Source organism: Somniosus microcephalus, chromosome 7, assembly GCF_052327205.1.
Source record: "Somniosus microcephalus isolate GS21.2 chromosome 7, FLI_Smic_1.0, whole genome shotgun sequence".
NCBI classification, from domain to species: Eukaryota; Metazoa; Chordata; class Chondrichthyes; order Squaliformes; family Somniosidae; genus Somniosus; species Somniosus microcephalus.
In genome coordinates this window covers 67,919,579-67,932,524 of record NC_140993.1, presented here as the reverse complement: position 1 = coordinate 67,932,524, position 12,946 = coordinate 67,919,579, and the positions used below count along the sequence as shown (strand labels likewise).

General features: G+C 48.3%; 1 protein-coding gene across 1 annotated transcript in view; it reads left to right on the top strand.

The window, feature by feature from the left end:
• LOC147114683 (unconventional myosin-Id-like) overlaps positions 1–12,946 on the top strand; it is a 193,865-nt gene that overhangs the window by 147,338 nt on the left and 33,581 nt on the right. The window contains exon 20 of the mRNA XM_085992531.1: positions 11,786–11,899. Coding sequence (XP_085848657.1) covers positions 11,786–11,899 — 114 coding nt within the window. The remainder of the gene's footprint in view (positions 1–11,785; positions 11,900–12,946) is intronic.

Below are 12,946 nucleotides of genomic sequence, written 5' to 3'. Positions count from 1 at the left end.
TCGTACAATTACATTAACACATTCATGGGAGAAAAAGAGTGGGAGAGTGATAGGGGATTCTATTGTAAGGGGAATAGATAGGCATTTCTGCGGCCGCAAACGAGGCTCCAGGATGATATGTTGCCTCCCTGGTGCAAGGGTCAAGGATGTCTCGGGGCGGCTGCAAGGCATTCTGGAGGGGGAGGGTGAACAACCAGTTGTCGTGGTGCATGTAGGTACCAACGATATAGATAAAAAATGGGATGAGGTCCTAAAAGCTGAATATAGGGAGTTAGGAGGTAAATTAAAAAATAGGACCTCAAAGGTATTAATCTCAGGATTGCTACCAGTGCCACGTGCTAGTCAGAGTAGAAATAGAAGGATATTTCAGATGAATACGTGGCTAGAGGAATGGTGTAAGGGGGAGGGATTCAAATTTCTGGGACATTGGAACCGGTTCTGGGGGAGGTGGGACCAGTACAAACTGGATGGTTTGCACCTGGGAGGGACCGGGACCGGGACCATTGTCCTGGGGGGAGTGTTTCCTAGTGCTGTTGGGGAGGGTTTAAACTAAAATGGCAGCAGGTTGGGAACCTGTGCAGGGAGACAGAGGAAAGGGAAGCAAGGATAGAAACAAAAGACAGGAAGGAGAAAAGCAAAAGTGGAATGCAAGAGAAATCAAGGGTGTAAATCAAACAGGGCTACAGTAAATCATAATTCTAAAAGGACTGAGAGGGGGAAAATTTCAGTATCGCCCCATTTGTGGCGCGATTATCGGCCATGTGCAAAGTTTAGCGCCTGGCGCTAATTATTGCCTCCGACGGCAAACTTGGCTTTTATCACCCGTGGAGGTGATTGGAGCGCTAAATCAGGCGCTTCACACCTGTCTTAAGGCGCAAAGGCCGAGGAGCGAGGCGCTACCTCAGAGCGCTGGCGAAGCAAGGAAGGGCAAATCAAAATGAACCTGCAAAGTGCTGCTCGGTACTCAAAACTCCTTCTCACAGCGTTGAATCTCTCCAGAAGTCTCTCTCTCTCTCTCTCTCTCTCTCTCAGAATGCATGGTGCAAAAATATCACCAACAAAAAAAGGCAGGAAGCGGTCGCCATTAAATAGTGCGTCCCCAGTCCCATTCTGACTGCAAAACGGTCCCCTCAACCTGTCATTGCTAGCGGCAGGCGGTAAGGCAGGGGGCGACACTCAATATCCGGTCCGGGGTGCTACCGGGGCGTTGCGCACTCGACTGACGTCATGATCTGCCGGCACAGGAGATCGTGGCGGTAGTGTTTAGTGCCGCCACAAAATGTCTAGTTAATTTCACGAGTGGTGCAAACATCGCCTCGCCCGGGCGCTAGTTGCTTTGCGCCCCATTAGCGCCCTCATAAGGCGCTAACGGGAGGTGCAAACGAATTTTTCCCCCAGAGTGTTAAAAAAAAAAAGCCTGAAGGCTTTGTGTCTTAATGCGAGGAGCATTTGTAATAAGTTGGATGAATTAGCTGCGCAAATAGATGTAAACGGGTATGATGTAATTGGAATTACGGAGACATGGCTCCAGGGTGACCAAAACTGGGAATTCAACATCCAGGGGTATTCAATATTCAGGAAGGACAGGCAAAAAGGAAAAGGAGCTGGGGTAGTATTGCTGGTTAAAGAGGAGATTAAAACAATAGTAAGGAAGGATATTGGCTCTGATGATGTGGAATCTGTATGGGTAGAGCTGAGAAATACCAAGGGGCAGAAAACATTAGTGGGAGTTGTATACAGACCCCCAAACAGTAATGCTGAGGTTGGGGATGGCATTAAATGGGAAATTCGAGACGCATGCAATAAGGGCACAGCAGTTATCATGGGTGACTTTAATCTACATGTAGATTGGGCTAATCAAATTAGTAACAATACTGTGGAGGAGGAATTCCTAGAGTGTATACGGGATGGTTTCCTGGACCAATATGTTGAGGAACCAACTAGAGATCAGGCCATCTTAGACTGGGTATTATGTAATGAAAAAGGATTAATTAGCAATCTTGTTGTGCGAGGCCCCTTGGGAAGGAGCAATCATAATATGATAGAATTCTTCAGTAAGATGGAGAGTGAAGTAGTTGACTCAAAAACTAGGGTCCTGAATTTAAATAAAGGAAACTACAATGGTACAAGGCACGAGTTGGCTAGGATGGATTGGGGAATGTTACTTAAAGGGTCGACAGCAGATTGGCAATGGCAAACATTTAACGATTGCATGGATGAACTACAGAATTTGTTCATCCCTGTTTGGCATAAAAGTAAAACAGAAAAGCTGACTCAACCGTGGCTAACAAGGGAAATTAGGGATAGCATAAGATCCAAGGAGAGGACATATAAATTGTCTAGAAAAAGCAGCAAACCTGAGGATTGGGAGCAGTTTAGGATTCAGCAAAGGAGGACAAAGGGATTAATTAAGAGGGGGAAAATAGAATATGAGAGTAAGCTTGCAGGGAACATAAAAACTGACTGTAAAAGCTTCTATAGATATGTGAAGAGAAAAAGATTGGTGAAGTCACGCATAGGTCCCTTGCAGTCAGAATCAGGGGAATTTATAATGGGGAACAAAGAAATGGCAGACCAATTAAATACATACTTTGGTTCTGTCTTCACAAAGGAGGACACAAATAACCTTCCAGAGATGTCGGGGAACATAGGGTCTAATGAGAGGGAGGAATTGAATGAAATCAGTATTTATAGGGAAATGGTGTTAGGGAAATTGACGGGATTGAAGGCCGATAAATCCCCAGGACCTGATAATCTACATCCTAGGGTACTTAAGGAAGTGGCCCTAGAAATAGTAGATGCATTGCTGGTCATCTTCCAAAATTCTATAGATTCTGGAATAGTTCCCATGGATTGGAGGGTAGCTAATGTATCCCCACTATTTAAAAAAGGTGGTAGAGAGAAAACGGGGAATTATAGACCGGTAAGCCTGACATCGGTAGTGGGGAATATGCTAGAGTCCATTATAAAGATGTAGTAGCAGAGCACTTGGAAAACAGTGACCGGATCGGACAAAGTCAACATGGATTTATAAAAGGGAAATCATGCTTGACTAATCTACTGGAATTTTTTGAGGATGTAACTGGTAGAATAGATAAGGGAGAACCAGTGGATGTGATGTATTTGGACTTTCAGTAGGCTTTCGATAAGGTCCCGCATAAGAGATTGGCGTGCAAAGTTAAAGCACATGGGACTGGGGGTAAAGTACTGACTTGGATAGAGAACTGGTTGGCAGACAGGAAGCATAGAGTTGGAATAAACGTGTCTTTTTCCGAGTGGCAGGCAATGACTAGTGGGGTACCACAGGGATCGGTGCTAGGACCCCAGCTATTCACAATATATATTAATGATCTAGACGAGGGAACTAGATGTAATATCTCCAAGTTTGCAGACGACACACAGCTGGGTGGGTGTGTGTGCTGTGAGGAGGATGCAGAGAAACTCCAGTATGATTTGGATAGGTTGGGTGATTGGGCAGATGCATGACAGATGCTGTATAATGTGGATAAATGTGAGGTTATCCACTTTGGTGGCAAAAACAGGAAGACAGATTATTATCTGAACGGCAATAGATTGGGAAAAGGGGAAGTGCAATGAGGCCTGGGTGTCATTGTGCACCAGTCGCTGAAGCATGCAGGTGCAGCAGGCAGTTAAGAAGGCAAATGGTATGTTGGCCTTCATAGCGAGAGGATTCAAGTACAGGAGCAAGGATGTCTTGCTGCAGTTGTACAGGGCCTTGGTGAGACCACACCTTGAGTATTGTGTGCAGTTTTGGTCGCCTTATCTGAGGAAGGATGTTCTTGCCATGGAGGGAGTGCAGCGAAGATTCACCAAGCTGATACCTGGGATGGCAGGAATGACGTATGGAGAGAGATTGGGTCAATTAGGCTTATATTCGCTAGAGTTTAGAAGAATGAGAGGGGATCTCATTGAAACTTATAAAATTCTAACAGGACTAGACAGACTAGATGCAGGAAGGATGTTCCCGATGGCGGGGGAGTCCAGAACCAGGGGTCATAGTCCATGGATAAGGGGTAAGCCATTTAGGACTGAGATGAGGAGGAACTTCTTCACCCAGAGAGTGGTGAACCTGTGGAATTCCCTACCACAGAAGGCAGTTGAGGCCAACTTATTAAATATATTCAAGAAGGAGTTAGATATATTTCTTAAAGCTAAAGGGATCAAGGGATATGGGGAGAAAGCAGGGACAGGGTACTGAATTTGGATGATCACCCATGATCTCATTAAATGGCGGAACAGGCTCGAGGGGCCGAATGACCTACTCCTGCTCCTATCTTCTATGTTTCTATTACTATATGTGTATGTCTATGTATGGTTTTATATGTGTATACGAGTGTTTGTGTATGCATAAGGGTACATATATGCATGCATATATATCTGTGTGCATGTGTATGTATTGTACAACTGTCTGTGTGTGTGTGTGTATATATGTGTTTATGTCTGTGTGCATGTGTGTGTAAATGTGAGTTTGTGCATATGATTGGATGAGTTCACTTGGGTATGTGAGTGTGCATATGTTTGTACATGACATATGACCCCATGCATGTGAATATGTTTATATGACTGTGTGCACGTTGATATGTATGTGGATGTGTCTTGAGTGTAAGTCCATACGTCTATGTATGCGTATGTGTGACTGTATTTGTATGCACATGTGAGAATATATTGTAGAGTGGGTATATATGTGTAGATGTGTATAAATCTGAGTGTAAGTCTGTTGTGTATGTGCAACTGTCTGAGTGTGTAGGTTCATGTGTATGTGTGCATTTGTGTGATTGAGTGTGCACATATGTGTGCGTAAGTAGGCTTGTATGTGCTTCAACTTGTCTATGATCGATTATTTATTGGAATCTTCCTTGCCAGTCAACTCAGGCACAAGCTTAAAATTGGTCACTGCTAGCTGTTTCTGCAGGCCACAGAAGATACCAAGCCCAGCCTGGTTGATGAATGATTGCTTCCTTTGTCCTTCGATGAGGACCCTTCCCACAGACCTTCAAACGGTTTGAAACTGATCAATGTGCCAGGCCATGTCATTGATTAGCAAGCACCCTGTGGGGCTGGTTAAGTGCGTGATTGAGAGCTGTTTTAAATCTTTAAATGGCTGACTATCTAATGTTGTTAAGAGAAATGCAGTTTTCAATTCCTTTTCAATTGTGGGATATCTTCAAAAGAAATTTGGAGCTTTATCTTGGCTTTTAAGCAACCAGACAGCAATCCGTCTGAAGTAGTCAGAGGGGTTTGAGGTGGCTCAGAGGACTCCCCCTTAACAAGTAGCCACACAGAAAGTAACTGTTTGTGCTGGTCAAGTTTATGCTGAGCATGAGTGAAAGAGAGTGCAGCCTTTATTATTTTTGGCATGTGATGAAATATTCCATTCATCACTGCCTGTGACTGTGGTTGGTTTCAGGTTTCCCCTCACCATTGTATTGCCTGTGACTGTGGTTGGTTTCAGGTTTCTCCTCACCATTGTATTGTATATTGGAATGTATGGAATGTGTTGTGTGTAGGGCTCCGCCCATACCTGGCCTCTATGTAAGCCAGCTCAGTCTGGCCTCATATCCAGTACTGCAGAGCTCCAGATGGAAGATACCTCTCTCCACTGCGTGTTATCTTCTAAGTTAATAAAAGCCTTGTTTTGTTCCGCTAACATCGAGTCTCGGGATTATTGAGGCACATCAATTTTATTAACTTATTTTTCAACACAATGGATCAACTCCTGAAACCCGAACGTTTGGATTTGGGTCAGCATGCTCCGGACGCATCAGCACGCTTCGGACACTGGTTTATGTGTATGGAATTCTTCCTGGACAATTCCGCAGCCGTCAAAGACGCTACGGACGCTGCGAGTATGAAACTCGGAATTCTGCGGAATTGGGTAAGCCACCGGGTTTACCCCCTCATCCAAGACGCCGACACGTACCTGGCCGCCTGCGACATCTTAAAGGCGCATTACCAGCAGCCTACGAATGAGGTGTATGCTAGGCATCTGCTCGCCACTCGCGCACAGCGACCTGGGGAATCGGTGGAGGAGTTCCTAGGCACCCTGAAAATGCTTCGCAAAGACTGCAAGTGCCGAGATGTAAAAGCTGCAGTGTACACCGACGAGCTTGTTCGCGATGCCTTTATCACAGGCCTCAGCTCCACTTACATCCGGCAAAGACTGCTGGAAAAAACGGGATTGGACCTGAAACAGGCTGCGGACACCGCGCAATCCCTGGATGTGGCCCAGAGAAACTCGGACGCCTACTCTTCAGCCCGCGCCGTCCACGCCGCCACGTGTGCACCAAGGGCGCCGCCATCTTGGAAGGCATCTTCCCCGCCCGGCAGCCCGACACCGTCGGGGCCCCGCTCTCCCCCCAGAAGCCCTACGACAGCCGCGACGCGTCGGGGACCCAACTGCTACTTCTGCGGGCAGCCAAAGCACACCAGAAACCTGTGCCCGGCGAAAGGCACCACCTGCTTTAAGTGCGGTAAGAAGGGGCACTTCGGGAAGGTGTGCAGAGGGAACCCCGCCGGAAAACCAAAACCCGCCACCGCCGCGTGTGCGCCGTGGGAGCGGCCATCTTGGACGCCATCTTGCCCGACCTCGTGGGGTCCGCCATCTTGTGTGCAGACAGCGTGGACGCCATCTTGTCTCGATCAGGGCCCTACAGTGGCATCGGTCACAGTGGACCAGACCAGGCCCCACCCGCTATCCAAATCAATGGTGGACATCGAGGTAAACGGGTGCCGGGTTAAATGTTTAATTGACAGCGGAAGCACGGAGAGTTTTATCCACCCTGAACTGGCACAACAACTCTCCCTAAAGGTGGTCCCGACTCGGGGTACCATCTCTATGGCTGATAAAACCCAGACATCGACCATTCTGGGTTACTGCACGGTACAATTGTCCGTTAACGGGACTGTATACGATAATTTTAAAGTATTAATCATGAAGAATCTATGCGCGAGCGTGATCTTGGGCCTGGACTTCCAGTGCAACCACCAAAGCATCACGCTCAAGTACGGTGGGTCCCAGCCGCCCCTCACAGTGTGCGGCCTGGCTACCCTGAAGGTAAAGCCACCTTCGCTATTCGCGAACCTTACCCCTAACTGCCGGCCAATAGCGACCAAAAGCAGGAGGTACAGCTGGGAGGACAGGCGGTTTATCGCGACCAAGGTAGACAGGCTCCTGAAAGAGCGCATTATTGAATGCAGCAATAGCCCGTGGCGCGCCCAAGTGGTGGTGGTAAGGGGTAGCGAGAAGAAATGGATGGTGATCGACTATAGCCAAACGATCAACAGGTACACCCAACTAGACGCCTACCCGCTACCCCGCATATCAGAAATGGTGAACCAAATCGCCCAATACCGGGTGTTCTCCACCATCGACCTCAAGTCAGCGTACCACCAGCTCCCTATCAGACCAGAGGACCGCCCGTACACCGCCTTCGAGGCGAACGGACGCCTCTACCAATTCCTCAGAGTCCCCTTTGGGGTGACGAATGGGGTCTCGGTCTTCCAGAGGGAGATGGATCGCATGGTCGATGACCACCACTTGCAGGCAACCTTCCCCTACCTCGACAACGTCACCATCTGCGGTCACAACGAGCAGGATCACGACTCGAACCTCGAGAGGTTCCTGAAAACCGCACAAAAACTCAACCTCACCTACAACGAGGACAAGTGCGTTTTCAACACCACGCGCCTCTGCATACTAGGCAGCGTGGTGGAGAATGGGGGAATTGGACCAGACCCCGACCGATTGCGCCCCCTACGGGAGCTGCCCCTGCCCAACACTCCCAAAGCCCTGAAAAGGTGCCTGGGGTTATTTTCTTATTATTCCCAATGGGTCCCCAACTACTCCGACAAAGCCCGCCCCCTCTTGAAAGCATCCTCTTTTCCGCTCTCTGCTGAGGCCCACGCCGCCTTCAAAAGCATTAAGCATGATATTGAGCGGGCCACGCTACAGGCAGTGGACGAGAACACTCCATTTCAAGTGGAAAGTGATGCGTCTGACTTTGCCTTGGCGGCCACCCTCAACCAGGCGGGGCGGCCCGTAGCTTTCTTCTCGAGGACCCTCCAAGGGCCCGAGATCAGACACTCCTCCGTGGAAAAGGAGGCCCAAGCCATCGTGGAGGCAGTGCGCCACTGGCGCCACTACCTAGCCGGCAAACGCTTCACCCTACTTACCGACCAGCGGTCGGTAGCGTTTATGTTCAATAATAAACAGAGGGGGAAGATCAAAAATGATAAGATTCTTAGGTGGCGGATCGAGCTCTCCATCTTCGAGTATGACATCATTTACCGGCCAGGGGCCCTTAACGAATCCCCAGATGCCCTCTCACGAGGGATGTGTGCCAGCGCCACCGGGGATCGGCTACAGACCCTCCACAATGACCTCTGCCACCCAGGGGTCACGCGGCTGTTCCACTTCATAAAGTCCCGCAACTTACCCTACTCGATCGAGGAAGTTCGGTCTCTGACCAGGAACTGCCGCACTTGCGCGGAGTGCAAGCCTCGGTTCTACCACCCTGATAGAGCCCACTTAATCAAAGCTACACGGCCCTTTGAGCGGCTCAGCTTAGATTTCAAGGGCCCCCTCCCGTCCGTCGACCGCAATGTTTACTTCCTGAACATTGTGGACGAATACTCCCGGTTCCCATTCGCCTTCCCCTGCTCAGACATGACCAGCGCCACGGTCATTAAATGCCTCAACAGCCTGTTCTGCCTGTTCGGTATGCCGAGCTACATCCACACGGATAGGGGGGCGTCCTTCATGAGTGAAGAGCTACGCCAGTACATGCTGTCCAGGGGTATCGCCACGAGCCGTACCACCAGCTACAACCCCCGGGGTAACGGTCAAGTGGAGCGAGAGAACGGGACAGTATGGAAAGCAGTCACTCTAGCTCTAAGGACCAAGGGCCTCCCTATCTCCCGCTGGCAGGAAGTCCTCTCAGATGTGCTCCATTCGATACGGTCGCTATTGTGTACTGCCACTAATGCCACGCCTCATGAACGAATGTTTAGCTTTCCCCGGAAATCCACCTCAGGCGTATCCATGCCGTCATGGCTCTCCACCCCAGGTCTGGTATTCGTGCGAAGGCATGTGAGGGGCCATAAGACGGACCCTCTCGTGGAGCCAGTGCACCTACTCCACGCCAACCCCCAATACGCGTATGTCCGGCACGCCGACGGAAGGGAGGACACCGTGTCAATAAAAGACGTCGCCCCAGCCGGTAACGACAACAACCACGGCAATAGCAGCAACAACGACCACAGCAACTCTTACCCACCCACTACTCTTTCATCACCCCCGGAAGAACATCGACCAACGGCACCCCCACCAACTACCCCTTCAACAACCCTGGCGGCACCCCCGGCAGAGACCCAGGAGGCCACCGGGGACACCCAGCCGACACCCGCGACACCACAACAGCCACGTCGGTCGCAGAGGACTACCAAACCCCCGAACAGACTAAATCTATAGAAGGGGTGAATGTGATGAAATATTCCATTCATCACTGCCTGTGACTGTGGTTGGTTTCAGGTTTCCCCTCACCATTGTATTGCCTGTGACTGTGGTTGGTTTCAGGTTTCTCCTCACCATTGTATTGTATATTGGAATGTATGGAATGTGTTGTGTGTAGGGCTCCGCCCATACCTGGCCTCTATGTAAGCCAGCTCAGTCTGGCCTCATATCCAGTACTGCAGAGCTCCAGATGGAAGATACCTCTCTCCACTGCGTGTTATCTTCTAAGTTAATAAAAGCCTTGTTTTGTTCCGCTAACATCGAGTCTCGGGATTATTGAGGCACATCATGGCACTTTGTAAAGTTTGTAAGTACTGCAATTATGCTGGGGTTAAAAGTCAACTGAAGGGGGAGCACTTTCAAAGGAACCTCCACGGTTGACCTCAAAGACCTTGCTGAGGTCCCTAATTTCATTGCAATGGCAGGTTCTCAAAGAGACTGCATACTGTGGCACTACTTGCTAGGATCGAGGACAAGGGTTGGCAGATTTCCCCTCCCCTGCTAGAAAGAATATTTTGCTGTTTCTTTAATAACTGGGCCGCTTTAAAAAATAACGATCCCAGGTGGGGCCCACAGCCTCCATTCAGTAACTTGGTACCATCGGCAATATTTCGACAATCCTCTTAGAGGATGGGGGCCTGGGAACACCCTGCGTTGGGAACACTCCACCCATACCCTCATTTCTAGCCTGGTCCCTGGTACGCTTATTTGGATGGAGGAGTCATTCCCCACTAGACCGAGCAGGGACGTCCGTGTATTTTGGTCCCGGCCTAATATCTGGCATCCACCCACCAGAGCTATGGGGCTGCAGTGTGTTGGAAGGGCTGCAGACATACACTGTTTGCACTGAATGCTGTACATTTACCTGTTTAATGTTCAGTAAATGTTCTTGCTGGTTTATACCCTGAGCTACAGTCCAATAGAGTAGTTATTTCTTCACGCACTTAACATAATTTGTTCATGTGGTGAAATGTGATGTGTTCCAGTAATCCAAACCTCAGTGACAAGGATTCCCTGTTTGCTTCCTGAGTCTCGCTTCATTCATCTAAATATTAGGCAAGTAAAGGCATACCCCACTACATAGGGGACATGAAGCTCGCTTATTGGAGTGGCCGGTAAAACTGAACCCAAGGAAAATATTGAGCATTTAAACCCCAAAACATAAGTGTCTGCATCTCTGCGTGTGCATATGTGCGTGCGTGTGTGTGTATGTATGTCAGAGTCATATGGCACAGAAGGAGGCCATTCGGCCCATCGAGTCTGTGCCAGCTCTCTGTAGAGCAATCCAGTCAGTCCCATTGCCTCGCTCTATCCTCGTAGCCCTGCAAATTTATTTCCCTCAAGTGCTTATCCAGTCTCCCCTTGCCATTGGCAGCGAATTCCAGGTCCTCACCACTCGCTGCGTAAAAAAGTTTTTCCTCACATCCCCCCTGAATCTCTTGCCCAAAACCTTAAACCTGTGGCCCCTAGTCCTTGTACCATCAACTAGTGGGAATAGCCTTTCCCCATCTAGCCTATCAAAACCCTCATCATCTTGTACACCTCTATCAAATCACCCCTCAATCTCCTTTGTGCTAATGAAAACAAATCCAGCTTCTCCAACCTGTCCTTGTAGCTAAGGTCCCCCATCCCCAGAACCATTCTGGTAAATCTCCTCTGCACCCTCTCAAGGGCCTTCACATCCTTCCTAAGGTGTGGTGACCAGAACTGGACGCAATACCCAGTTATGGCCTAACCAGTTATAAAGGTTCAGCATAACTTCTCTACCTTTGTACTCAATACCTCTATTTATGAAGCCCAAGATCCCATATGCTTTGCTAACTACCCTCTCAATATGTCCTGCCACCTTCAGGGACCTATGCACATTAACTCCCAGGTCCCTCTGTCCCTGCACACTCTTTAAAACTGTGCCATTAAGTGTATATGGGCTCTCCCTGTTCCTTCTGCCAAAATGCATCACCTCACACTTCTCTGTATTAAATTCCATCTGCCACTTGTCTGTCCATTCTATTAGCCTTTCTATGTCCTGCTGCAGTCGATTGGTATCGTCCTCACTGTTTGCCACACCCCCAAGTTTGGTGTCATCGGCAAATTTAGAAATTCTACTCTGTATTCCAATATCCAGGTAATTTATATATATCAAATTGTATATACAGTGTGCACGTGTGCTCATCAGTGTATTTGCTTGTTTGTCTAGAACATTTATAGATCCCTTGGAAGAAATGGTTTATTTTTCTTGTTTTCTCGGCTTAGGTCAATAGGTTTAACAAGTGTGAAGATCGAGCTATTCTCATCACCGACCAGCACCTGTACAAACTGGAGCCGAACAAATGCTACAAGAGCATGAAAGCACTGCCACTCAGCCAAGTGAGTATCCAACCATGTGTGCCCTGTAAACAGGACTTCAGGGTGCTTCCTGTTTATAGAACAAATCTCACCAATGGCCATTCCCTTTAAAGATGGAATCTCACCACCAGGAACCCTTTTAAAGAGAGAGGGCCTGAAAGTCTGCAGACCGCTATCTTTGCAATTACACTCTGGATGCGTCCACTGGCAACCTCCTGGACTCACCCCGCAGAGTTGGTGGAAGCAGTTGAAAATCAGGAGTGGGTTGGGTGGCACCTCAGCCATCCCATAGACGCCCAAAGCCTGCCTGATGCAACTTTCAGGCCGATTTGTAAATGTGCAAGCAGCACGCCTGTGTGTTTTGGACAGGAAGCTGCTTACATATGCAAATTAAGGTACTACGTAGGACCCTGTGTGCAATATTCAAGTACAAATGAGCAGAGCATCCACTGCGCAGACTCTACCCAATTGAACCGGCTATGAGTAGCCTAACCGATGATTCTTAAAGGGGCCACTGCTGATCACTCAAAAAGGTGCAGAACATTTGTCGGAAGAATTTTCTGTGGGGCCTAGAGTTGCAGGAGAGCTCCTCCTGGCTCCAGAAAAATACTGCGAACTAGTGCCGGCTTATGCCCATGTCTTACTTTACAACAGTGACTAAATTTCAAAAAGTACTTCATTGGCTGTAAAGTGCTTTATGACATTCTGAGAACGTGAAAGATGCTAATTAAATGCAAGTTCTTTCTTTAAAATAAAAAATAGATTTGATAGGATAGATAGTAAGAAACTATTTCCTCTTGTGGGGAAATCCAGAACAAGGGAGCATAATCTTAAAATTAGAGCTAAGCCAATCAGGAAGTACATTTGCACACTAAAGGTAGTGGAAATCTGGATCCCAACAGGCTGTGGATGCTGGATCAATAGAAATTTTAAAGACTGGGATCGACAGATTTTTGTTAGGTAAGGGCATTAAGGGATACGGAGCAAAGATGGGTAAAAGCAGTTGAGGTACAGATCAGCCATGATCTAATTGAATGGCAGAACAGGGGAGACTGGATAGGCACTTGA